Source organism: Plutella xylostella, chromosome 10, assembly GCF_932276165.1.
Source record: "Plutella xylostella chromosome 10, ilPluXylo3.1, whole genome shotgun sequence".
Lineage (NCBI taxonomy): Eukaryota > Metazoa > Arthropoda > Insecta > Lepidoptera > Plutellidae > Plutella > Plutella xylostella.
In genome coordinates this window covers 10,282,072-10,308,496 of record NC_063990.1, presented here as the reverse complement: position 1 = coordinate 10,308,496, position 26,425 = coordinate 10,282,072, and the positions used below count along the sequence as shown (strand labels likewise).

The 26,425-nt window shown below is 39.3% G+C and overlaps 1 protein-coding gene and 1 long non-coding RNA gene across 6 annotated transcripts; both read right to left on the bottom strand.

Moving 5' to 3' along the window:
* Positions 1-1,454: 1,454 nt before the first annotated feature.
* LOC105380420 (calcium-transporting ATPase sarcoplasmic/endoplasmic reticulum type) lies at positions 1,455-25,945 on the bottom strand. Of its 5 annotated transcripts, none has more exons than XM_011549974.3 (12): positions 25,788-25,945; positions 20,460-20,604; positions 11,709-11,726; positions 10,854-10,936; positions 9,074-10,764; positions 8,559-8,748; positions 7,099-7,246; positions 6,354-6,612; positions 5,233-5,377; positions 4,608-4,817; positions 4,042-4,159; positions 1,455-1,795 (listed from the first exon to the last, which is right to left on the bottom strand). In XM_011549974.3, exons 2-12 carry the CDS (start codon positions 20,575-20,577, stop codon positions 1,767-1,769), a joined length of 3,009 nt encoding a protein of 1,002 aa, XP_011548276.1. In that variant the 5' UTR covers positions 20,578-20,604; positions 25,788-25,945; the 3' UTR covers positions 1,455-1,766. The 5 variants fall into 5 exon arrangements, with proteins under 5 accessions (XP_011548276.1, XP_011548278.1, XP_011548273.1 ...); XM_011549976.3 differs by having other exon boundaries at positions 1,718-1,963; XM_011549971.3 differs by lacking the exon at positions 1,455-1,795 and having other exon boundaries at positions 2,359-4,159.
* On the bottom strand, positions 14,505-19,368 carry LOC125489108. The gene is made up of 2 exons (XR_007266745.1): positions 17,798-19,368; positions 14,505-16,045 (listed from the first exon to the last, which is right to left on the bottom strand). It is a non-coding gene; the product is annotated as an uncharacterized LOC125489108 (long non-coding RNA).
* Positions 25,946-26,425: the final 480 nt, after the last annotated feature.

The window sequence follows — 26,425 nt, the reverse complement described above, 5'->3', positions numbered from 1 at the left end:
TATTATCGCAATGTTATTGGACTGTAAGTAGTTGTGTAGACCTTCCATTCATCCATCCGTCCCATCAAAGAAACATTCTTCACCAATCCTTTCACAAGACAGTGATAAATCATAATTACCCTATAGGTAGCTCTTCTCTTACGCGATAAGAAACATAAGCCATCCGTTCCACTGCTGTTTCCTATTGGGTAGTTAGCTGTGATTTGATTAGAATTCACTGATAAAATTCCATCCAGTATATACCTTGATAGCATGGAGGTTTTGCGTCTCCTAGGCAGAGGTTCACCACTCCAAAGGTAGCAGTTTATAAACTACCCACCATCATCACTAGTACCTATTTACTTAGGTATTATCGTATTTCTCACTGTACGCTATAATAGCCTCCCCCTTTATTGTCAACACCCCTTGATCCTATTCTAATGTTAAGTCAACTAGCCATGCACAAGGCTCAGGGCGCGGTAGGGTTCAGTAGTTACTAACGAATGAGTTGTTCCAAGGAACTATGAGCTATTGGACCTAGCAAGGAAGTAGGATACTATGTAGCACAAATAAAACAAATGTCGTTTTATAACGATTTATTGTACAAAACAATAATACATTAAAATGTACAGGTATGTTTAAATTTTTGGACTCGATTACCTTCCAAACACTGGACAATATCCTTCCCTTACGCCGGCTCCATACGTTGGCCCCAACGCAGGTCCCAACGCTACTCGTCCAACGTATGGATCTAGAAAACTGCATTGGCCCCAACGTTGGGGCGAGTGTTGGTAGTTGGCCGTCTCGTGTCGGTTTTATCAAAGGAATCTGCGCCAACGCTCGCGATCACGCCCACACGTTGGCGCTTTGCTCAGTGCTGTTGCAACACGCAACGAGTGCGGGCGTTGAGCGAAAATGGCTTTCTCATCCACGAAATCATGAAAACGTTTTAGAATTTATTGAAAGAATCCAGTAATATCCATGTAAATCCATAATAAATCCAATAATATAAATAAATATGTGGGGACATCTCACATACGGCCCTCCGACCCCTAGCTAGGCAGAACCTGTGTTATGGGTGTCAGACAGCTGATATATCTACACAAATACATAGTTACATACTAAATATAAATTTAATATCAACAACCAATATGGGACACAACTCGAAAGGAACATAAAAATAAAAATTAAATAGCTGATGCATAGCGCAGCATTCAACAGAATAAGTACTGTAAAAGTGGTCAGAGCAATTAACATTTCTGTATTGTATTGTCTTTTATTTCATATAACATATTGAACATCTTCACGTTGGCCCTGCCAGGACAGAACTAGTTTATTAGCCAACGTATGTACGCCTCACCCAATTTGCAGTCCAACGTTGGTACGAGCGTTGGGACCAACGTATGGAGCCGGCCTTACAGACACCATTTTGCTCGTCGAGGCATCAGCACTAGAGACGAACAGACTTAGTTCTATTTAAGCAAACTATATTAAATTTTTAAAGAGAAATATATAACAATATCGACTGTCGACTTAAGTACACTTGTCAATAGCACTGCTCGAGTCGACGGGCACCATGTAGTCTTTTTTTTATAAATAGAACAACATAATTTAATAAATTGATTAAACCTCCTAAGCATACTGTATATTATATACACATTATGAACAACATGAGTCCTCTGTTGGCGGCGCGAGCCACTCGCCCCGGCCCCGTGGTCGCACTTGACACATTAACCGATACTAGTGTGGAGTCGAGGTGGAGGTGGCTGCGTGGAGCGCAGTGGAGTTTACCACTTGTCAATGACTTGCTCGTTGGCTGTAAAACAACGGGATCGTTAGTGGACGGCCGGCTGTCGGAGCCGGGCGGACTTACAGTGTGTGCGTGTCGAGTTAATGTGTGGTGGCTGCGGGTCACGACAAACAATGAGTGTGGGGGATCGTGCGAGGGCTCGGCGCGCCGCTTACAGGTTCCATTTGGGCTGGGCTGCAGACAGACAACGAGCGTTAGTGCATGCGGGGGGCCCGGGCCGTGCGCCGGGACGAAGGTGCTCTCAAATTCAAACTTTGTGACGTTATTTCGGAGGTAAAAATTGACAGGGGTCCATTCAGTTCAATTTAATTTTAATAGGATATAAATAAAATCATTGCAATTTAGGCAATTTTACAATAGCCAAAATAGCAAAGCAACACTGTTAGTTAGGTAAACACTTGGATGTTAGGTCAGGATCATCACACGCAGAATTGTTAGGTAATTGTAGTGCAAAGGTTTGAAATATTTCGTCAGGTTCCATTCGAGTAGAAGGTAAAAGAAAATAGGATCTTCAATGCATCTACATGCATTTTATAAGGAGATACAACCAGGAAGAAAACTCACTCACATTATTCTGGACAATTTTTAATTAATGTAAAATATGTATAAACACTGTACATTCAAATAAATTACTTAATACCCAGCGTATCCGCAATATATTCAGGACACAGGGGTATATGAATAGTATGTTTAAACATGCCCAAACTTGTGCTGTGTTGTATAATGTGTAGACACCCGGTTCTCTGTTTCGTAATATTATCTAAACATGTATAGAATGGGACACTAGAAATATTGTAACATTTATCAGTATCTATAAAATATTGAAAACTGTCAAAAAACCACACCAAACTACACTCTTTAAATGTAATTCAGCATGCAGGAACACATGCACTTCATCTAGGAATATATTATATACTTATGTACGTACGGACTTAACCGTAACATCAAATACCGATTATACTAAATGGACAATTTCGAAAATAATTTTATAAAAAAAAGTTACTAAAATTACATTTCGTTAGAGTCATTGACCTGCATAAACCAAATCAATTACGAGATTAAACTAAAATTTATATCAATAGTGTAACTTAAAGTACCAATCCGAAATTACCAAGAACGTTCGTACATACATACTTTGACTATATGTATTGCATCAGACTTTATTATCTAGTCATTTTTGTGAACTTGCAATAACTCATACAAACCCCGTGAAGGATAAAATATAACAGAAGCACTGAAATGCTGGGAAAACAATAAATTCATCAGATCTTGTAAAAGTTATCACAAATTACTGTAAAAAAAGAAAACCAAACTGCGTGGTTACAAAAATTCGGAATACACATAGTGAATTAGTTGGTTAGTCGGAAAGATAAACATACAGCATACATTAGAACACTTCAGAAAAATATAGGCGTAAAATAAGGAATGTTAAACAAAGCGGCACAGTGACAGACGAGAACGATTCTTTCTATGATAATAAAGACAAGTAACTATTACCACGACCCTAACACAAACGATATTACTTATAATAAATTAGTTAGCTAACACTTTGCACTTTACTTATATTATGTACCTATCATTGTTATGAATAGGTATGTAAATAATAGTAAATATATATAATAAGAGTCCAAGTCAGGACAAGGTACTGAGCTATGTGCGAGTTCGTTATAAAATTAATTGAAATCTTGTTATTAAGATTAATAAAAGAAATGAATCGAAACTAGACCTTAAAGACTGTTAGCTTTCAAAACCGTATCAAATGCGAATTTGGTGTTCTAATTTTAAATTTAAACCGAGATGTTCACAGCCGCTTCCATCATAAACAGTTGATATAATAATAATAAAAAAAGTAATTAGCAAAAACGCTGTCGCACCGAGTGATTGCTACTGTAACTAAAAGATTCGGAATTATTGTCTCGCACAATTTAAATGCAAGTTGCGTACGGCGGTCGGCCGTTGAGCTTTGAGCCGCCGTTTGTTCATCACAGTCACTAGCCGTCACTTCACACACTCGGGGCAAGCATTCCAAACCGTTAGTCTGTGGTGAGCGCAGCTCATAGTCTATCGGTTCCACAGATTAAGCGCGCGTGTCGGGAGACACATCACGCTTGAGGGTATTAGGGTGTGAATCAAACGGGGCGCGGTTGCGGGGCCAGTCTATAGGGGTCCGTATAGGATGGTTCCAAAGAAGACGGCCCACATGAGCACAATCCATTGCATGCCGTCGAGCCAGTGGCCGAGGCCGCTCCTACCGTCGGAGATCTTGCGCGCGACGAACTTGAGGACCTCGTCCAGCAGCACCACCGGGATGGAGAACTTCATGACCGTGACCCACTCGTCGCTCGACAGCGGGGTCACCTGGAACACGGCCTGCGAACACACGGGGAACACGGTTACGAAATGATGTGATTCTTGAGAGTAGGTGGTGCATGCAGAGTTTTTATATAAAAACGCTTTCGTTGTGCTCGGATTTAAGATGACGTAAATTCATGCAATGTTTGTATAATTGATATACTTGGGAAATGGTAGGTTATGGTAGGAATTGATGAGCAATAAAATTAAAAAATCATAGAGTTTCGTAAGATGAGATTGCACACACATGACAGCTTACCATAATCCATCGATAAAAATATGTAATTAACCTTCGTAAATGTTAAGTGACAAATTCAGAAAATGATGAAAGAATCCCAAATGAAAAGTTATCTCCAACTATCTCGACCCGCCAAAAGATCCGGCTTGCACCTCCAAAGGCCAATTCCCTCAATCTTTCTTTCTCCTTTACTTAACACTTTCTTTAGCTCCAGCTGCATTCACTTACCGAGAGAACCTCGACATACAGGATGACAAAGTGCAGCGTGAACGACAGGGCCATGGAGCCGACGAGCCACATGTTGCACCACGGCGGCATGGTGATCAGCGACTGGTTCTCCGACAGCGAGTTCATGGCGTTCAGCATCTCGATGGTCACCAGCACGGACAGGGCCATGGTCATGGGGTGGGGGTCGGTGAAGATCTTGCAGTCGACACCCTGTGGATGGAGAAATTAGTTGTTGTAATGATGGTGTAGTAGTTATGGTAATGGACATTGGCTATTGTTTTTAAGTTCGTTTATTATGCTGTATGTAGTATTTCCGCGGCTCTCACTAACTCTTCCAATCGTTTTAACTAACAGATTTGCCTGGGAAAAACTTTCGGACGTCATTTATTTAGAAACATTAATTTACTCTACTATCATGAAATTTTAAGATTTATGCTGTAAGATTACGAGTAAGGTCAGCTATTTGTTTAAGAAGCCTTTCTTATAAAATACAATTTATTTATGGTTAATTATGTATAGTTATGATTTTTACTAGATCGCTGCATCAACTACGTTACCCTACTAATAGGTCTAGTGTTCTCACTAACATAATCAATCATCATATTACAACAGTATCCAACAATACCTTGAACTCATCGCCGCCTCCCAGGCACTGCAGGTGGTGGGTGAGCTGCCAGTACGACAGCTGCGGGCCGTAGGGGGAGTACATGAACCACCAGGACGCGGCTCCCACAGTCGCGGCGCCGACGTAGCCTCCGATAGCCATGTATCTGGAAGCGGATGTTAAGAACATGTTTAGATGAAGTTTTTAGATTACGGTTGCGAATTTTTCGCTTCATTTTGTAGAGGGAAAGCTTTAGGTTGTGTATCTTGGTAAGGAGATATAGTTAGACTTTTACAGACACATTAGTAGGGTGTATTAAATGCGGATAAAAATTGTACTCGTAACATTTTTATGCCCCAAAAGTGATAAGAACTCGTCTCTCCCTGTAGTTTGAAATGCGGGTGCCTAATTTATGTCTATCAAGTTCGAATGAATGATGCCACCACCATTGAAGCACCAATAAATACTTGTGCAAAAATCGACTAATTCAACATTATCTCTTTGTATTAATGATCAAAAGCATCGCTTAGTAATTACAAACAACCTCAACCGCAATTTCTGAACCAGTTCCAATAAACATTCCGTATTGTGCTATTGGCAGGGGCTCCCGTCGCGGCCGCTTTGATCCCAGCACCCTATCTAAATCTAGAAGTATCATTTTATTGGTGCAATAACTCAACAATCCGGAATTCGCGTAGAATCGTTACAGTTTGCGGCAAACAGCCAATATTGCGTCAGGAGACTCAAGTACAGTGCGTGGGCTGTAGTGTATAAATCTTATCAATGAAGGCGTATAGAATTTAAAATAAATTTAATACGTATTGCATGCATAATGTAGACGTAGTATTTCCGCCACCTTGACTGATCAATGAATTTATGATTGTATTTTAACAGGCCTACTGATTTTGCTATAAGTATTATTCTTAACATAATAATTATAACAACACTTCAACATTATAGTGTGCAGTGTTGTATTGTGGCGCTCCTTAAAAGAGGTCTATTTTCCAGCAGTTTACAACTAGGGGCTGATTATGATGATGTTTCCTATTATGAAACATAATCATTGCAATGTCTAACACCTATCCAACACTCAATATGTATTGCATGCTTGTTTGCTTGTTTTTAACAAACTATCAACCAACCTGAAGAACAGCCATCCAGAGATGAGACCCTCATCGGCGCGGCGGGGCGGCTTGGTCATGATGTCCAGGTCAGGGGGGTTGAATCCGAGGGCGGTGGCGGGCAGACCGTCAGTGACCAGGTTCACCCACAACAGCTGCACGGGGATCAGGGCTTCAGGCAGACCCAGGGCGGCGGTGAGGAAGATGGAGACCACTTCACCGACGTTGGAAGAGATCAGGTAGCGGATGAACTGCTTCATGTTGTTGTAGATGGCACGGCCTGTGGGGTGGAGAGTGGTTGGTAAGGAGTTTTAGGTATATAAGAATCATTGTTTTTCTGTAGAACGTGATGTAGGTAATCAATATTTTTTCTTCTAAACTTGTATGTGTGTTGTGGTTAGTTGCGCAATTTATGTTTAGTCGTTATGATGGTACTAAGTGGTAATGAATCACATGTTTGTTTAGAATAAGGAATTAATTTCCACCCATCAACTTCCATGTGGGTTTTTATCCTTTCATCAAATTTTAAGTAAAAAATATAGAAGATGTCATAATAACGATCCCTGACTGCATTTAACGACTCCGCCCCGGCTAGATCAATTTTGAATCAACAATAATTATATTTAGAGATAGCAGACTCATTTATAAAGCTAAGCTATCACAGTTAGGGAGCGGCCACAGTTTCAGGCATGCTTCCGAAAATTCTTCGTGATTCTAGTTATATTTTTTTAAATAAAGTTTGTACAATAGAAATCTAGTGACTGACCTTCCTCAACAGCAGACACGATGGATGAGAAGTTGTCGTCGGCGAGCACCATCTCGGCGGCGGACTTGGCCACGGCGGTTCCGGAGCCCATGGCGATACCGATCTCGGCCTTCTTCAGCGCCGGCGCGTCGTTCACACCGTCACCAGTCTGTAAGGAGGTGCAGGGTTAGGTTGGAAGTTTGGGGAATGAGGTGAAGTCATAGAAATGAGGTTCGTAAATCAAAAGACGCTAAAAAAGGTTGAACATGTATTTTGGTCGTTTTTGTTTTCTTAGTGGCCTTGGCAGTACGAATATCACTATGAAGTTCATCATCACGACCCATTACGTCCCCACTGCTGGGGCACGGGTCTCCTTCCAATGAAGGAAGGGTTTAGGCCTAGTCCACCACGCTGGCCAAGTGCGGGTTGGTGGACCCCAACACAAGCAAGCTTGTGCTGAGAGAGTTGTCGGGTAAGTGGGCAACCCGACTGAAGTTAGGAGAATATAATTTAACGACACTTTTGAATAATTCTCTTGTCAGATAGCTTATTTTAAAATTTGCTATGATATTTTTTTCATTCATGTACTTATGTAATCAGGTTGCATAAACTACACTACATTCATGCAATAACTAACAATCAATAGATTACCCAATATACTCTTTACAATCGTAGTAAACCCAATAATCATTGTTTACTACCGCAAGAACAAAGTAAGAGGATCATACGATCCGTGTTTTGTAAAGTTGCACTCAAATGGGAGTATAATGAGATAATTTTACAGCCTGTACCGTTCTAGTTTATAAACAAGACCCGAGCGGCAGGCGTAAACATTTGGGAATGCACTCACACCGCCAGTAGAGTAAACATTCAATAATATTCGACATATTCCTGCATTGTAATACTGTTAATCGCATTGTTTGTAGTCGCGTTGACCGACTTTGAAGATGTTTTTGTTGGCATATTTTAAGCATCCGCTTTTTAAATGCATGTAAAAGAGCGGGTTACATTGTTGCAAGTTTAGATTGTCAACAATGATAACTTTCTGTAAAGGTTGTTCAAGCAAAATTTGAATAATAATGAGCCACCTTTTCGCAAACCTCCAATCCTTTCGTAAATGAAGAAAATAAATGCATAGTTCATTCTTTACGCTGCTTTTTGTTACAAAAATAATTTAAAAGTTATAATACACTTGAAGACTAGCTTCCTTCGCTATCCCCTACTCATTGTCATAGAACCTTCTAGACCCAACATCAATCACAACATATTACGTTACATAGCGCTCTCTAGACTACCCTATTAGCATAGATTCATGTAGACTTCTTGTACATAGTCATAGAACCTTATCGGCCCAACTCACCAAAGCGTTAAATCTAGAGTTCTCTGGTCTATAGACACAGAATCTTCTAGACTTCTATATTCTTCTCTAGAGTCCTCTAGACTACCCTGCCGTCACAGAACATTCCACACCCCCAACTCACCATAGCGGAGATCTCGTTCATGCTCTGCAAGTACTCGACAATCTTGGACTTGTGCGCGGGCTCCACGCGGGAGAACAGGCGGCCGCGGGCGCAGGCGGCGCGTTGTTCCGACACGGGCAGGTCGTCGAACTCACGGCCGGAATAGGACTTGCCGGTCGTGTCCTCGTCTTCGGTGAACACTCCGATACGTCTGGGGGAGGGAATTTTTTGATAAATATTGGTGGTAAAAGGTGAAAGGTTGATTGAATAAGTCCAGAAGTAGTTTCAAAAGGGCGTATAGACGTAGAAAGCTGGTTACTGATCCAATAAGTCAGGTTTCTAATTAATGCCGATAAGCTGGGTATAAATTCCATATTGCTGTGACATTTGCGCTTGTAGTCAGACATCATCAGCATTCTTTGTGTATGAAAGTTCAAAACTACTATGATCTGGAATGAATGGGCCAAGATTTTGAATCTAGATGAGACTTAAATAGTCAACTAAATAATAAAATCTTCATAAGTACTAATGTTTACCTGCAGATAGCCTCAGCGGTGGCCTTGTTGTCTCCAGTGATGACGATGACGCGGATACCCGCGGCACGGCAGCGCACGATGGCGTCGAACACCTCCTTGCGCGGGGGGTCCAGCATGCCCACCACTCCGACGAACGTCAGGTTCACCTCGTACGTGTGGAACTTGGTGGAGTCTCCCAGGTCCATGTTCTCGGGCTTCATGGGGTTCTCTCCGGTGGCGAGGGCCAGGCAACGCAGAGTGTCGCGGCCGGTACCGTATTGGCGGGTCAGCTCGAGGATGCGGTTCTTGAGGGTAGCGTTCAGAGGCACCTTGCTGGATCCGACGCGGGCGTGGGTACAACGCTCGAGCACACCCTCGGGCGCGCCCTTGACGAACAGCTTGGGACCGTCTCCGAGCTTGGAGGGCTTGAGGGGCACACAGTAGGAGGACATGGACTTCCTGTCACGCGAGAACTCGAGGGTGAACTCCTTCCTCCACTTGGTCTCGATCTCCTGGCGGACGACGATGGCGGACGAGCGGCGGTCGAGGCCGGTCTTGCCGACGTTGAAGGGGTTCATCTTCTCGGCCAGGACGATGAGCGCGGTCTCGGTGGCCTCTCCGACCTTCTCGAAGCACTGCTTGAACTCGTTGAAGTCGATGGCGGAGTCGTTGCACATGATGCAGATGGTGCCCATCTCCTGGAGCGTCTCGTAGTCGCCGGCGCGGACCTTGGAGCCCTTCAGGTAGACGTCGCCGATGGGCTCGTAGGTGGAGCCGGTGATCTCGAACTCGGTGAAGCTGCTGTCGCCGCCCTCGATCTTGTCGAAGATGAACATGCGGGAAACGGACATCTGGTTGGTGGTGAGCGTGCCGGTCTTGTCGGAGCAGATGACGGAGGTGCAACCCAGGGTCTCCACGGAGGGCAGGGAGCGCACGATGGCGTTCTTCTTGGCCATACGACGGGTTCCTAGGGCGAGACAGGTGGTGATGACGGCGGGCAGACCCTCGGGGATGGCGGCCACGGCGAGCGCGACGGCGATCTTGAAGTAGTAGACGGCGCCCTTGATCCAGGAGCCTCCGTGGGCGGGGTCGTTGAAGTGGCCGATGTTGATGGCCCAGACGGCCACGCAGATGACGGAGATGACCTTGGACAGCTGTTCGCCGAACTCGTCGAGTTTCTGCTGCAGGGGGGTCTTGATCTCCTCAGTCTCGGACATCTCGACACGGATCTTACCGATGGCGGTCATGAGTCCAGTTCCGATGACGATACCGCGAGCCTTACCGGCGGCGACGTTGGTACCAGAGAACAAGATGTTCTTCTTGTCCTGGTTGACGGCGCGGGGGTCGGGGATGGCGTCGGTGTGCTTGATGACGGACACAGACTCTCCGGTAAGGATGGACTGGTCGATACGGATGGTGGTGGAGTAGATCTTGATGAGACGGATGTCGGCGGGGATCTTGTCTCCGACGGACACCTCAACGATGTCTCCGGGAACGATCTCCTTGGCCTTGATCTTCTGCACACCAGATTTGTCTGCTCTGATCACTTTACCCATTTCGGGCTCGTATTCTTTTAAAGCTTCGATAGCGGATTCGGCGTTTCTTTCTTGCCATACTCCTACAATAGCGTTAGCGATAAGGATAAGTAAAATTACGAAAGGTTCCACGAAAGCTGTGAACGCATCTTCGTGGTCTTCAAATAAAGCTAATACCTGTAAAGATAAAGGGCCTAGTTAGTTTCGTCTCACCTCCGTAATGTAATTTCACATAAGTTAAATTGCACATAGTAAATGATACTTACGAAAGAAATAATAGCGGCTAGCAGCAAAATCTTTACTAAGAGGTCGTCGAATTGTTCCAAGACTAGTTGCCATATAGTTTTGCCTGTGAACAAACATTTTTACTCACTATGTGTTTACAGATTTAAGCTAATATACGCCTATCGCGGTCTTAATCTGACCGTAATAATCAGATAACTAGAAAAGCTACGGAAAATTCAATGGAAAGAGCTATGGAACATTAATTCCTTTATCGAGATGTGTAAACACACTTCGGTATTTTTTCTCTTATTATAGATACTTGAGAGGGCAATCGGCTTCGTAATATGAACATCATACATTATTATGAAGCAATAGAAGTAAATCCAATATTATTAAATACACATAAACATATCATATAACGTATTGATTTTTATATCAAACACGCATTATCTTGTTGATAAACACGTGAAGTCTGTGCTTATATTTCTCATAGGAATCGTTTAAATAATTTCAAATTTTGTTCAAAAAGTCTTCTCATTGAATTTTATTCTACAATATTTTTGTGATTTCAGAACAAAGCTAAAACATCATGTCAACAGCCTTGACACTATTTAGGTACTTTTGTCACTGAACCGGACAGTGTTGGCTTCCACTTAGAATATCGATTTGAAGAAATACATTACTGTAGCGACCACGACGTCACACTCAGGTAAATGTATTACACATTGATTGTGCGTCGTCAATAAATAAAAAATAATCACGGTTTATGACCTCAATTTGACGAATACGCTTATCGCAATAAGATTTAATTCTATTGTAAGTATTCCTTCAAAAATTGTGTAATGAGACTTAAAATGTGTGCGAATACTTAGCCGTATGTGACAACACCAGCTTACCTTCTTCAGTGGGGAGTTCTGAAAAGAAAGAAAAGACATAATTAGAACTCTGATCAGAACATCAAAGGAGTACCTAATACACACGATAAACCAGTCAGAGCGGGCGTGCTATTTATCTCGGCAGTTACGACCGTACATAAACATTATCTGCAGAAAGCTATTGGCACCGAGGCTTACAACATTCGGATATCGGTCTCGTCTACAGCAGTTCAAACATTTTGCATCGCTCGATCAATGAGCGATAGTCAACAGTGACGCATTTTCATTACAATTCCGTACAACATGTATTAATTTTGTATCTCAGATTACTAAAGTGTTCGGGATTCGTGTCGCGTGATGTAAGAAGGGCCTTAGCGCGCGAGGTGAGGGATAAGTAGATGCATATGACGTCAGCACATTTGCACTACGGGTCTAGTAGTCGCACACAGCTGTGCAAGTTATCATTATCAGCGCTCAAACAGGTTGCTTTACGTACTTTAACTACGCATTTGTAGGCATCGTTCTACATGCGTGTGTGCGACTCTCGGTGCACGAGCCCGCGAGAGATAAATGTGTGGATAAGACATCCTAACTAATATTATAAATGCGAAAGTAACTGTGTCTGTCTGTCTGTCTGTCTGTCTGTCTGTCTGTTACTCTTTCACGCCAAAACTACTGAACGGATTTGAATGAAATTTGGTATACATACGGTCTAGACCCTGGGAAAGAACATAGGATACTTTTTATCCCGGAATTCCCACGGGAAAACTTTTTAAGGCGAAGCGAAGCGCGCGGGAACAGCTAGTGTCATATAAAGTAGTGTTTATTCTGAGCATGCAAGCGTCGCGACGGGACGCTCCATTGCGCGTCGCAGATTGGGCCACGTCCCGACGCCGCGGCCTGCGTGTTCACTGACCTCGACACGTCACTCTGACGTCTTTGACACTTGCCATCATTATTGCCTTTGTACACGCCATGACTAATGCAGGAAGATATTAATGATTACATTAGCTGCGCGCTTTTGTCTAGCATTAGGAGGCGGGAGTAGCACAGTCGTTGCGGCTTACCCTCAATCATTGATCGACCTACATTCCCAGAGGGACAAATTGTAGTTTTCTCTGTCCCTCGCCCTGTCGATTGATTCTATTTATGTAGGGTGTTAGATAGGAATACAACTGTGCGGTATAGGTTCGGCACTGAATCTAGGTCTCCTTGTAGCAACGTGGGTTAAGTCAATCGTCATCGTCGCTATTTGCATACGCAAGCGGTTGCCAGCGAGCGACTAATGTAAGCAATTAGTCGATGCGTCGATTACGCCGCGTCAGCCAATGTGCTTAATCTTAAACAAAATAATTATAACAATTTCCATTGTGCTGCATACCTCAGCAGATTATTGCTATAATAAAAGAATCAAAGTGCAAAGAAGCTGCCCGAAGCGGCAGTTAAAAGTCTATAAATGTATCTACGCACTCGATGGATTAGTTTTTCTATTAGGTTTTGCTTGTTGCAGCGCCAGCACACCTCACAGGCCCTCGTTCGCTGGTCGCGCCCGACTTGGTAACGGTCTACGTCAACGCGCACGTGTCTTGAATATAAATTGACCTCTCCTTTCGGAATTAACTGCGGCCCCGAAGGCTCTTAATAAGCCGATGTAGGTATATTAGTTCGCGTACGACGCTAACGAACTATAGTTGTCATCTCACGTGTATGGAAAACAACAGGTAATTTATTGAATACACGCGAAAATAAGCAATAACACTTCCTCAAAATAAACAATAAAATCGTAGGGCCTCGTCATAGTAAACACGCAAATAATAACCAGTCTCCGATTTATAATCCATAATTGAACGTTGTTAACTGTTCGTTTCAAAGTCAAGGGCAGAGCCATCGAATTAATTAAATGATTACTTTTTTCCTCGATATTATGTTTGTATTACAATGAAAGTACATAACGGGAATGGCACGCTCGGAATGATCTCGATTCTTGGCGATTTTTAGTGAAAGGCCGCTAGAAAGTTTGCGATGGTGACATTGGTGACAAAAAACCTGCCGAAAATATAAAAACCAATAGACTGATGCTATGCTACTTTTAACGTTCCAAGATTTGTGTTATTTCATCGATTTGCGCAAATTCAACGAATTACGCAAGCATTTCTCCGACTCTTGTGATGTTTTCGCATATTTTCGCGGCCCGAGATGTCCCGACTGACGTGGGCAGCCGAAGCACCTAGACGATATTTGTTGTGTGAGAAAATATAGAATATTGGAACGTGAAAGTGAGTGCGCGGACGCAAACGCCAACGTATGGCGCGTCCAAAATAAACCGGCCGCTATACTGCGAATATTTCTGGCTAGAGATAGCTACGCAGAGCCACAGGAGCGCACAATCAACATTTGTGGCGCCAGGGGGATAACTACAGCTTAACGAATACACTGCGCTGACCACGACTCTATCACGTTGCGTTAGAGATAGCGATGGGAGAAACCATGCACTCCTATTCATCATATACAAGAGGCTGGAGTAACCCGTTAGCATCTGTTGCAGTCACATCCAGAGTGATCTTCCATTAGTACCACGAGTGTGGCATACCTATAGCACAGCAATAATAAATAGCAGATGGAGAATTTTCCGTGTAAAATCAATGCTTAGCGACACGACGGGATTAAAATTAGCGCTCTATGTATGTAGTGCAAACTGTGCCGCTTTATCAGAGAGATATGTGCTTTACTTATTTACATATATGGGTATATGTGTTTCGAGGTCAAGTGTACGTACGGATAATGTCTATACTAGGAAGGAAACATAGTACGTTTTAGACTGTATTATCAATTTGGAGTGGTCTGCAAAATCATGTGTTAGTATTTATAGGCAGCATGTGTAGTGTTGCATTACTGTTATGAGATAACGTTAAGAATTATGTGCTACTGCCTTTTGCCTGCGAATTTTGCTGCCCTTAAACCGACGAGGGGTTTCGGAATAAAAAGTTAACTATGCTACCTATTTACCTGCAAACCAGCTAGCTCTGAAAATAAAAACTTATCATCTTACTTTTGTATCAGTTGCGACATGATACAAGGACTAACAACGCAAATGAAATAAATATAATCAGACATTTCTATTAAATGTTGTAACTATGGCTAGATACTCATAGCTGGGTTAGCCTTTGATCGCGATTGCGTTTGAAAGGTCTATCAAGATTGCTATGAAATCTGCAAATATGATACAAACCATTCTGCTTTTAAACTCAATTCAATTTGAGCAGATTCTGTGAATCTCTATGTTTTATCTTTTCTTATTTATCAAGTTGGTATTATCAGACGTTTGGTATCTAATACTTTCTGAATTTACTAAAACTGAGCAATTTTTGTTCAGCGACTTCAGACACATTTTTGTTCCATCGTGAATTTATAATTTCGCATAATAATATTATGTCGTATGTGTGTAATAAATATGAACAAGAACAACTATTAATCAAGAAATAATGGAACATAGGTACCTACGTAGGTACGCAGCCAATGAGGATAAGTTTACAATGTTGATTCGTGTACTTGTCAAGTTAATTAGTAAAACATATGCATTTGCAGACATTCTCAGAATCAAATGACCAAACTAGTCACACTAAAATATTCTAAAAGATCTTTAAACTCATAAAGTAAAGGACACATAAAATGTCTTACAAAAATAGAATTAGCTAATCTATAAAAATCATTTAAAAATCCAATATGTACGGTCCTAAGATTTTTTTATGACGCAAAACACATGGCCGCTTTATAAACGAATGTATAGACGTTAAATAATCGCGTTACGATTGATATAGACGATATAGTGATCGAGCGTATCTATTCAATTAATTGGAGTAATACGCTCAGCATTATTTATTACCATAGGGGTCACTAGTTTAAAAGTGTACTGTACTTTATAAATCAAACTAGTTCCTTGCAACGGAACTGATATAGCTCCTAACACGGCTACGGTAACTACCAGTATCAAAAGGTTAAAGAAACACAGCTCGAGCAATAGCCGGATTGATTGATGGATGTGTTTGCAAACTCTATCCAGGATTTCGGCCGTGAACAGTCAATAATTGGATAGGAATCTAACAACATCAACATGGAGTGGCTAAGTGCTTGATTACAGCAACAAGGGACGGATATTAGATTATGATAACGATTTCGCTCACAGCCATCTACTGCGTGCCGAAAGCCGGTTTATGTTTTCACATATTTAATTATTGACTGTGCCTATTCTCGTTTGAGATGTATTGTGAGCGAACGTGGCAAATAAGACCACTGACAGGTGAGCGCCAGGACATGTCAACAGAAAGGTAGATGAACGCGGATGGAAGCCCAGTTACACTCTAGTGATGTAACGAATGTGTGTTTTTGGACATTCGCGAATGCGAATGCGAATATCTGATATCGACATTCGCGAATGCGAATGCGAATGCGAATATTCAGTTTGTGTTAAAATTTGGGGCCATTTGCATGGTTTGGTGACTATCTAGTACTGGACGAGGTACATTCCGTTCTAGACGCATTCCGAATCAGACTTGCCAATAATTGTCGCAGTTTTTTTTTAAAGTACACTTTAGTTAGCCCCGTAACTGTTACGACACATTGCGACTGTGTGCGGTTTCTGAGGACGACTTACACGAAACATTTAAAATATTTAAATCTATGGCTGTCTTGCTCTGACACTTCAGGGTTATTGGTAAAGTAGACCTGATCCTTTCAAGAGGTGATAGAGGAAGACATTTTCAGTCGATTGAACCCTATAATGCATTGTCCGAAACTTAACCATTTCTAACATATTGAATATGTCAGTTTTTTTATGTTTTTCAAAAAAATTAAGCTTAAAACTGAAAATAAAAAAAACTATTTCAATAACTTTTTTGGTTGTTTTGCATAAATAAGTGACACCTAAAATTAACTAATTAAAAAAAACAAATGTGCATTAATTGACTTAAATTAGACACAATACCTCAAAATAGTTAAACATTAAAAAAATTATTCAAAAAGTAAAAACAGATAAGTTAAATTAAAAAAGAATGTCATATGACAATTTTTTGTGCACTTCAGCTTAAAAACATTGTCAACTTATAAGCTTTCAAATAAGATATTTCAATATCAAAGCGATTTAGGTATCACTAAGATATGGCCAAAACAACTCGAGAAATCGGAGAAAACTCAATAGAGGTTTCCATACTAAAGTCAACAGGACTGAAAAAAATCACACTTTTTACCTTAAAATTGGGCTAATATTGTTAGTTTTCCTATTGAATTTTGTCCGCCTGTGCTGGTTCTTTTGGCCATATGTTGGTGATACCTAAATCGATTTGATATTGAAATATCTTATTTGAAAGCTTATAAGTTGATAATTTTTTAGAGCTGAAGTGTGTAAAAAATTGTCGTATAATATTTTTTTTAAATTAAACTTTTTCTTACGTTGTGAATATTTAAAAAAAATGTTTAACTCTTTTGAGGTAAGTATTATGTCTAATTTAAGTCAATTAATACACATTTGATTATTTTACACTTTTTTATGCAAAACAACTAAAAAAATATTGAAATATGGCTAGTTTTTTTTATTTTCGGTGTTAAGCATAACAATTTGACAAAAAAATAAAAAAAACTTAAATATTAAATATTTTAGAAATGGTTAAGTTTTGGATAATGAAATATAGGGTTCAATCGACTGAAAAAGGCCTTCCTCTATCACCTCCTGAAAGGATCAGGTCTACTTGCAAATAACCCTGTATACTGTCAAAATACGCTTTTTTATTATGTTTAGGTCTTATGAAACTATTAACTTTTATTCGCCACTTTATAATATGTAAAGTTTCATTTCCCAAAGTAAATAAATAATACCAAATGATAAAGTAAGACTGGAAATGTGATTAACAGGGTAACTTGTAATAAAAAGGTTATAGACGAATGGATTTAGATTTTGTTAACCTATCTACCATTATTTTCAAATAGTTTTTTAATAAGTACTGATATTCGCAAACATTCGCACAAAATTTTACGAATGCGAATGCGAATATCCAAAAAAATGCGAATATTCGCGAATGCGAATGCGAATGCGAATATTCGTTACATCACTATTACACTCACACTGATGATGATTCAAACTGACAAATAAGGATTCCTGATAAGATACCCTTGCTAGTCACTATGCTCACTTATCAAGTCAATTGACCGATTTATCTTATCTTTAGGCACATCGCCTTATTTTAAACAAGAAAAAACTACAATTCGTTTACCCCAACATTGCATATAAACAAATGAAGTAAGCGTCAGTGTTGTTTGCTTGCAGATTTGCATCTCGAGCGCAATCGGTCGTTCACACTAATTTGTCTAAATCCATTAAAGCGTTCCAATGTCATCGGGTGTTTAACAGCCTGGTCAGGGTCCTGAGTGACGGGTCAGGTAATAATGTGGTCAGAGGGTGGCGAGGTGTGGTGTCTGTAGTCACGGCTGAGGGGAGCCCGAGCGCTCGCACCACCGCGCGACCCGCACCGCTATAAATACATCAAACTGACGCATAGCGTCACCATCACCTCATCTCGGCATCTTACACGTGGCGAGTACGATTTATGCCTTCATCCGAACTATAAGAAAACAATTAGTAGTTGCTAAGTACAGCCGAATCTGGAACGTCAATTATGAATATTCAGTAGCGTTTGTTTTGCTCTTGCGAAAGAACTTAAATTTAATTGAAGGCAATCGTAGCTAATGAGCTTAGGTAGGCAAACACAATGATAAAGATGTGTTTGTCGAACCATAAAAGTAAATCCCTGTCGGTTTCATTCCCCGATTGCCTTAGCAGGCAGTACATTCACATTGTTTATACATTCTTCTGTCACAATGTCGGAGTTCCGCGGAAACAAGTGAACGAGAGCGGAGATCCGACAATTAGCATCCCGGGACGGGGCGCCGCCCGCTCACTGACAATGGAAACCATTTTTCACAACTGGAAGTTGTTATTCACTTTTCTTTATTACTGGTAATTTTCCTCTCGCGCGATTGAATTAGTTCTTCGACCGATAAGCAAATATACCTTCTAATGTTTGACAGTAAACAGTAAATTAGATATTGAGATCATCATCAAATAAGATTAGGGTACAAGTTTTGTGTTTAGAGAAGCTAATACTTAATTTTATTTAAAAATGGTACAAAAAAAGTAATTTGTCATCATCATCAAACATGAGATCTTATCAATTTAGGGTAAGGTATCCATACCCTATGTATGTGAGATTGTAAGAATGAGGCAACATACATAGTTACATATTCTACCGTAATAATAGCCTAAAGCAAATTTGTGCTTTATATCTTTAATCAATATTTTGTATTCAACAACCAACAACCTATACCTCATAGTTTTTATTTAAATAGAAAAATTACAGTTGATACAAAATTTCAAAGCCCTAATCGCTATTCTATTCTTAATGATACAAGATAATTTGGCACTTTTTCAAGTAACCCTGACTGTTGATAGTACAAGGTTTTACTACTGATTATTATTTCAATGTCTGTATTTAGTTCTGCATTATACATTAGTAAACTCAAAATCTTCTGGAATTTTCATCTATTCTATTGTACAATATTATCCTTCTCTCAATTCTGAAACAGTAAATCTCCCAATTCTAAACTTTAAAACTGACACTTATCTCTCTTTATTAATTACTAGCTGTTCCCGCGAGCTCCGCTTCGCCTTTAAAAGTTTTCCCGTGGGAATTCCGGGATAAAAAGTAGCCTATGTTCTTTCCCAGGGTCTTGACCATAGGTATACCAAATTTCATTCAAATCCGTTCAGTAGTTTTGGCGTGAAAGAGTAACAGACAGACAGACACCGTTACTTTTGCATTTATAATATTAGTTAGGATTTATTATTATTAAACTAATACTTGTTTTTACATTGTCCTGGTGGATGAGCGGGGTACCTAGTAAGACATGCTACTGCCTAGTACAAGGGCCCTTGCCACTTTTGAATGTAATGTGTTTATATGACAGTAACAAATTTTGATCCTAAATAATAATCATGTTTCAACTTAGTAATTCACGAACTCAGAACTGAGTTTGTAAAAGATTTGCTTCTTTTGGAATGGATGTATTATATAGACCTTTACAGGGAGATCTGATGTTTAGTTGACTATCGAGAACCAATCCTTTTTAATTTGAATGCTGGCATGCATCCATCCTGTTGTCCCTCAGCAGATAAAAGATTAAATTATAAGAGCAACTCTTCCTAACTTTGATTTGGTACCATATCCAAGAAAGCTATAATCTTTTTTGATAAGATGGTAGACTGCTTTCCAACATAATTATTATTGTTATGGAAAATTTATACCTTTTGCACATTTCCTTCTCAGCAATACTAGATTTGAATTAATAAATAGATAGTATCTATAGCAGAATGCACAGAATATAGGCAACTCACTACTTTGAGTTTAAATTAACATAATCCTTTGTGACACATCTAGAACTTATTATTTGTGAATCCTTATTTAATGGAATAATGGTAGAATTCAAACTATTACATTCTAACGTCTGCAATCACTCTGACTGGTTCACATGATTTGTAACAAGATTATCTATTGAAAGGGAATAATTACTGACTCAGGACATTCAAAGTGAGGTATGTACTGTATGTAATAACATAAAGTATAATATTTATAGAAGTGTAATTCATTAGAACTATGAGAAGCTAACTCAGCAATTTTTGTAAATCAGAGTCAGTAAGTATCCAGAATGTAAACAAATGGTACGTACCATTTAGACCATATTTGTCCTGGTTCCTCTTGACCTGGTCAGGGCTGAGACCCTTGTCGGGGTCTGTGCCAAAGTATCCGAGGACTTCCTCGGATGTCTTCGCGTGAGCGTCATCCATGGTGGAGAATCTACGTTGCCGTCACTTCTAGAACACAACAAACGAGAAATAGGTTAGAAATGGCGAGTCATCGTCAGCAAATCTTACGCTTTGAGGTTATGTTCTAATTCTAAACCGAAAATTAGTTTTTTAAACATACAACGCTTTTTAAAATAATAAGATATTGGATAAATCGTAGGGGCTTGACAGGGTTGAAAAATTTGAATGCATTAATGGAAGACTAACAAAAAATTGATTCCCAGGATCTTTTGTTCATGTCACTGTATAAACGAAAACTCGTCTAACGTTTATGTGTGTATTGAATAAGTAATTAACTAAATTAATTCCATAAAATTAGGACAATTTTATGGCCAACTAGCGATTTCCTGGATCAAGAGCACCGTTGTTCACAGGCACAACTCACCAAAAACTTTTTACACATGAGAATAGTTTATCCTAAGTGATAGTCGACTAACTTTATAGATTGTTCGTATTTTATTTTATACTATAACTATTTAACACTGTAAACTAATACTTTTCGCTCGTAAATATCATAAACCACGCGAACACGTAACCAAACCAGCCGTCATTTTTTCCGAAACTGACGTAGCATAGAGAATTAGATATTTTTTTTACTGCTTGCGCCACCTATTGTCAGACTTGAAAAAACTTTTATCAGTTTAGCTTCTATATAAACTGTTTAAGTAAAATATAATCGTGGCGAACCGTTTAAAGCCATGAATAATCATAGTTTCTATAATATTTTCTTAAATCAAAAGCATATTACATAAAATAATGTAATTTAAAATTATTTATGACTACAGAAAAATGTGGTGCTATTCCATTGGTCGATGCTGTACCACGTGACCGATCGCTATTTCTGTGCTCTATGCTTCTATAAATTGCGGTATTTTTAAAATTCTTGTAGACTTCTTGCGCGTTACGTAACACTTTTATCACTTGTTTTATTTTATTATACCACCAAACTTTAAGAAAAACAACTTGCAGCACTTTATTTAATTGCACTCACGATTATGTTAATTTAGGATGGGTTGAAACTTACTTAAAGATTTTTCGGCAGCGTCGAGAAGGAAAGAAGGAATAAGAGTGGCGCGGGAGTTGTTTTCCCTCCGCGCCCCGGGTAGTGACTCCCGGGCGTAGAGCGACGGTTTTAGAGCGGCGCGGGCGCGGCGGAGGGACAGCGTCGGTTATTTCTTTAATTATTTTGGCAACAGTACTCGATGGCACTGCCGTTGAGTCGTGTTCCAGGGTTGCTGTCGCGTCGCGCGTCGCCCCGACGTCGCTCGTCCTATGATGATCTTTTTATAGCGGCCGCTGCCCGGGGACTGCTCGGCTTTGCTTTGCCAATATTCTACTAAGCATATCTCGATTTAATAAGTTTTTACGGTAAATATAATTGCAATAGGCTATTCCCCTTATTCATAAAAAAGTTAGTGGACGCTTTAGCTATTTGAACTGTCAAAGAACAAATTGTTCTCTGTCAGAGAGTTACGGTTTAGTGGTTACGTACCAACTTGAGAATTTATATAGTCCTGGAATATCCGATCCACTTAATATCCGTCATCACACTTAATTTGAACGTTACTATGATTTTATCAGAATATAAAAATATTGTAGTGGGATTCCATAATATTTATACTTACTTAAGTTCTAACTATCTGACTAAAGTTTACCGGCAGGTATTCCATCTCCGGTTATTTATTAAAGGATGGTAATTATGCCGCAATTTAACCAATTTTATTCTATTTTTTTCCTTTTTTTCAGAGACGGAGGTATGAGCTAGGTATTATTATTATTATTTTTGTACTCAGTAGAATAATAAAGTGTTATAAGTTCACAATTTCTTTAAAGGAAATTCATTTGTTAGCGTTGTAGTTTTTTAACTGTAGCAAAATAATATTATGGGCTTAACAGTTACATGCATTTTAGGCGTGGGTAATTAAGTGAACCTTAATAATGTATTTTGTTAAATTAAAAAGAATAACCGGTACTTAGTGTAGGTTAAAGTTACGTACTATTGAATCTATTCAATAAACTCCTTATATTTTATAATTAAAACACTCATAATACTTAGGATATTAAAATATAGATCGATTAACATTTACGACATTCGAACATCACACATAAGTAGTTAATCATCGCTATTAATATATGGATGAGGCGGTAGAATATTTAAGTATTGTGCGGTAAGGAATGGGGAATGGCTTAACGATATGACCACTGGCCGACACTTTTTTGTCATATTACTTATGTCATATGCATTATTGGTCGCTTGAAACAATTTAGAAAAATTGACTATTTCTGTTTCCAGTAAATCTGAGTAAAGGTTTAATATTCGATGTCGTTTTCAACCCGGCATCGGCAGCGATTCAGTTTCGGATTCTAATGCTTTCACAAAATAAAACCGTAAAACTTTATGTTTATTATTCCTTCACCGATGTTGCCTCCCACGCGCCATTGTTGCTATCACGGAAAAAGCATTTGCACATTTATAAAGTCTTTATTTATGTTTTGTGTAGTTAGAGGCGATTTATTGCCGTTTAGTTGGTTTTAATTATACCTAAGTTTGTGTGTCCACTGGCCAGATAATATTTAGTGTCGTGTAAACAAGTAGCTTTTAAATTACAATGTTACATTTTTCTGTGACGTACCTACGCTTTGTTTAAATACGCTATAGGATGACATAAAAAATATTTATTAATATTTATAATAAATGAAACTAACATTGCATAAAACACTAAAAATAATGTTTTTGCCTTAGAATTGTAAAATCTACTTCGATAAACTAATGAGGGTATTTTATTTATTTACTTAGATAGGCAATAGTAATAATAAGTAGTAATATAAACTCGTAACTTCATAATTATATTATATGTATATCTAAGTATGTACCTACTACACGTATTTGGGGCTACTGATAATCAGTGCTGTAGACTTCGTTGAGCCCAGTATTACGCTGAAATATAGTCCATAGGGTAGAGTCATGGAAACGGAAATGCATCCTAACTAATTATTTCAGCCGGTTTATAACGATGTCTTATTATGGTCGAGATTTTCACCCTACTTGGTCGGGTTTGACACTCTGTTCGATAATACAAAAAAATATAGATTTTGCCTGTTATGCCCAAGTAACACGAGCTAATTTTTAAAGCATTATATCCCAATCCCGGGCATACAAATGTTATTTTGCTGTCAATTTGTAAAATTAATGTTTTCTTTAATCTAGACATGGGTAGGTATTTAACAACTTGATTACTTCAGTAGGTAACCTACCTGCTTATATAATGATGTATGTAAATGATTAATCATTAGGTACGTATGTACTTGACCGTTTCGCAATGTTTGGCAGGTTTGGGTTTTGGCAAACATTATAGCGCGCTATTTAGGCCGACCATTCTTGCCATAAGCGATTTGACATTGATCTAATATTCAATGATAAACTATTCGTCAAGGTAGGTAGGTATCTAATTTGTATATTTTGGTTTTATAAAGTTTCAGTATAGATGTTGAATATGACCTACATCAAATGCACCGAGTTGGTTATGGAATATGCCTTACAAAAAGGGAATATACATGAGTAATATACGATCAAACTCCGCACTACTAGGCTGCAACTTCTTATTATTTGACAGCTGAGGTATTATTTTAGTAGCATGTTGTACTTCAAGATGACATATTATGACAGACCGAGGTATAGCAGCACAAGCTTGCTTGTGTTGGGGTCCACCAACCCGCACTAGGCAAGCGTGGTGGACTAGGCCTAAATCCTTCCTTCATTGGAAGGAGACCGGTGATCTATCTATGCGTATATGATTTTATACGCATATCTACATAGTTTCAGCCGGTACTCTTGGTCATATGTGTAAGTATATCTAGCAGCAATTGGTTTTTTTTTAACGGGCAGACCTAGATCTAGCCAGTAGCAGAAACAAGTTCAACCAAAACATAATTAAGTACCATAAAATATGTAAAACGAATACAGCCAACAATATATGAAATTCTTGTTCCTTAATCGTTGATTGACTTTGAAATCTATCTGTTAACTTCATAAAATATATTATTAAGTACTTAAATTAAAACGTTAAACGTAGGTACTAAATGCTACATACACTGCCCTTCAATTTTATTATTTGGTTTATCGATTGCTAGTTATATAATAAATTATATAATTAAAAAAATAGACAAATCTCTTCTAGTTCGATAACATTACTCACATTGTTTTATATCTGTATAATTCCGCGATTATTAGCTATTAGGTACCTACTTGTTTAACCATTAGTCAGTGTTGCCTGAAAATTTTACTTTGAAGGCCATGTGCGTTGTTGTTTGAACTTTATACAAAAATCAATGCCAACTTTTTCAAATAATATTAACAAATTTGAATTCCAGAAGTTAACACGATATTATTATCGTACATAAAATCATAAAATTTAAGCAAGAATACCAGCAACCAACAGGTATTTTTGTAGCGACCAGTGGGGGTGCTATAAATAGCTGATCTAGGCACGGCACAATGACAACTCAAGCTTTTACAGATGACTCGACTTTTGAGTAAGCTTAAGAGCTGTTTACGTAATATTATAATAATATTATTGCTTTTTTACAGTATAATTTTAAGAGTGCTTCAGTCGAAGGCCGTAAATGTGTTAGAGATAGTTTTTAATCAATATCTACTAATGACTCAATTGAGAAGTTAATAAAATACTGTTTCTATAATTCTTAAAATTTGGCATGAGTTCTATGTTAGCGGTGAAATCCATATTTTATTTTTCATTTGTTCGTTTTCAAGGGAATTCAACAATCATAAGCATCTGTCAATCAAACGTCATAGGACTCAAGCTATATTTCACGAAGTATAGTAGAAAGTTTATGTATGTTTCGCACATATACCGGCTTTCGGCTCGAGCACTGATAAAATTCATAAGTTTTTACAAAATAGCACTGCACTGACGTCAAGTACAGAGACTCAAAATTTGGCACAACACTTCACATTTTTCTTTTCTGGCAGCACTGACTTAGCGGAACCGGAAATGGTTATTCCAAACCGGAAACGCTTATTCCCGCGCTTAACAGACGGCTGGTTTGATCGGGTCCGTTCCTATACATCACAAATGCGACAGCACTGAAAACATCCTTGATCCATTGCGTTTACACTTCACAGTTCACATCCACAGTCCTTTAGGTGTAACACTGGAGGCACACAAACTTACCGTTATCACTTTCACTTGGTCCCAAATTAATGGTTAATTAACATACATGAAAGATAAGGATATCTTTCTTCTTTTGTTTGTTAGTGTTATCGAGTGGCGCGCCCCATGTGGATCGATGCGAGTAAGACGCGCGCCGGGCGCGGTGGCAGGGGCTCCGGCTCTTTTATAAGCTTCGTGGTGGGCGCCTGGGCTGCGTGCCAGCGGCGCCGCCAGCGCCATCTAGCGGCGGCGCTGGGAAGCTCGAGCTACGGCAGTGCGCTACTAGTCCACTGACAGAGGGTGGTTGGGGTGGTTTTTCAGTAAAATGCAAATGGTAGAAAGTGGAAGGTGTTCTCAGTCGACAGCAAAGGTAAGCATCACTTAAAAAACTCTTTTTGGCAGTTCTAATAACTTTATTTACCGATGATTGATACTTAACTTTAGATGAAAAGTTACAATCTGTCAAAGCCAGTCATCGATAGATGGAGATTTTGAAATTTGCAGTTTTGATGATTAATTAAAGCTAAAATAGGGCTTATAATATTGGTACTGATTATAGAATATAATAGAATAGAATTCTGTATTCAAAAGGTACTTAGGTAAGAAGGTATATAAACCGGGTCATGTCAAGACTGTGAGGGCGGTCTACTGATTAAAAT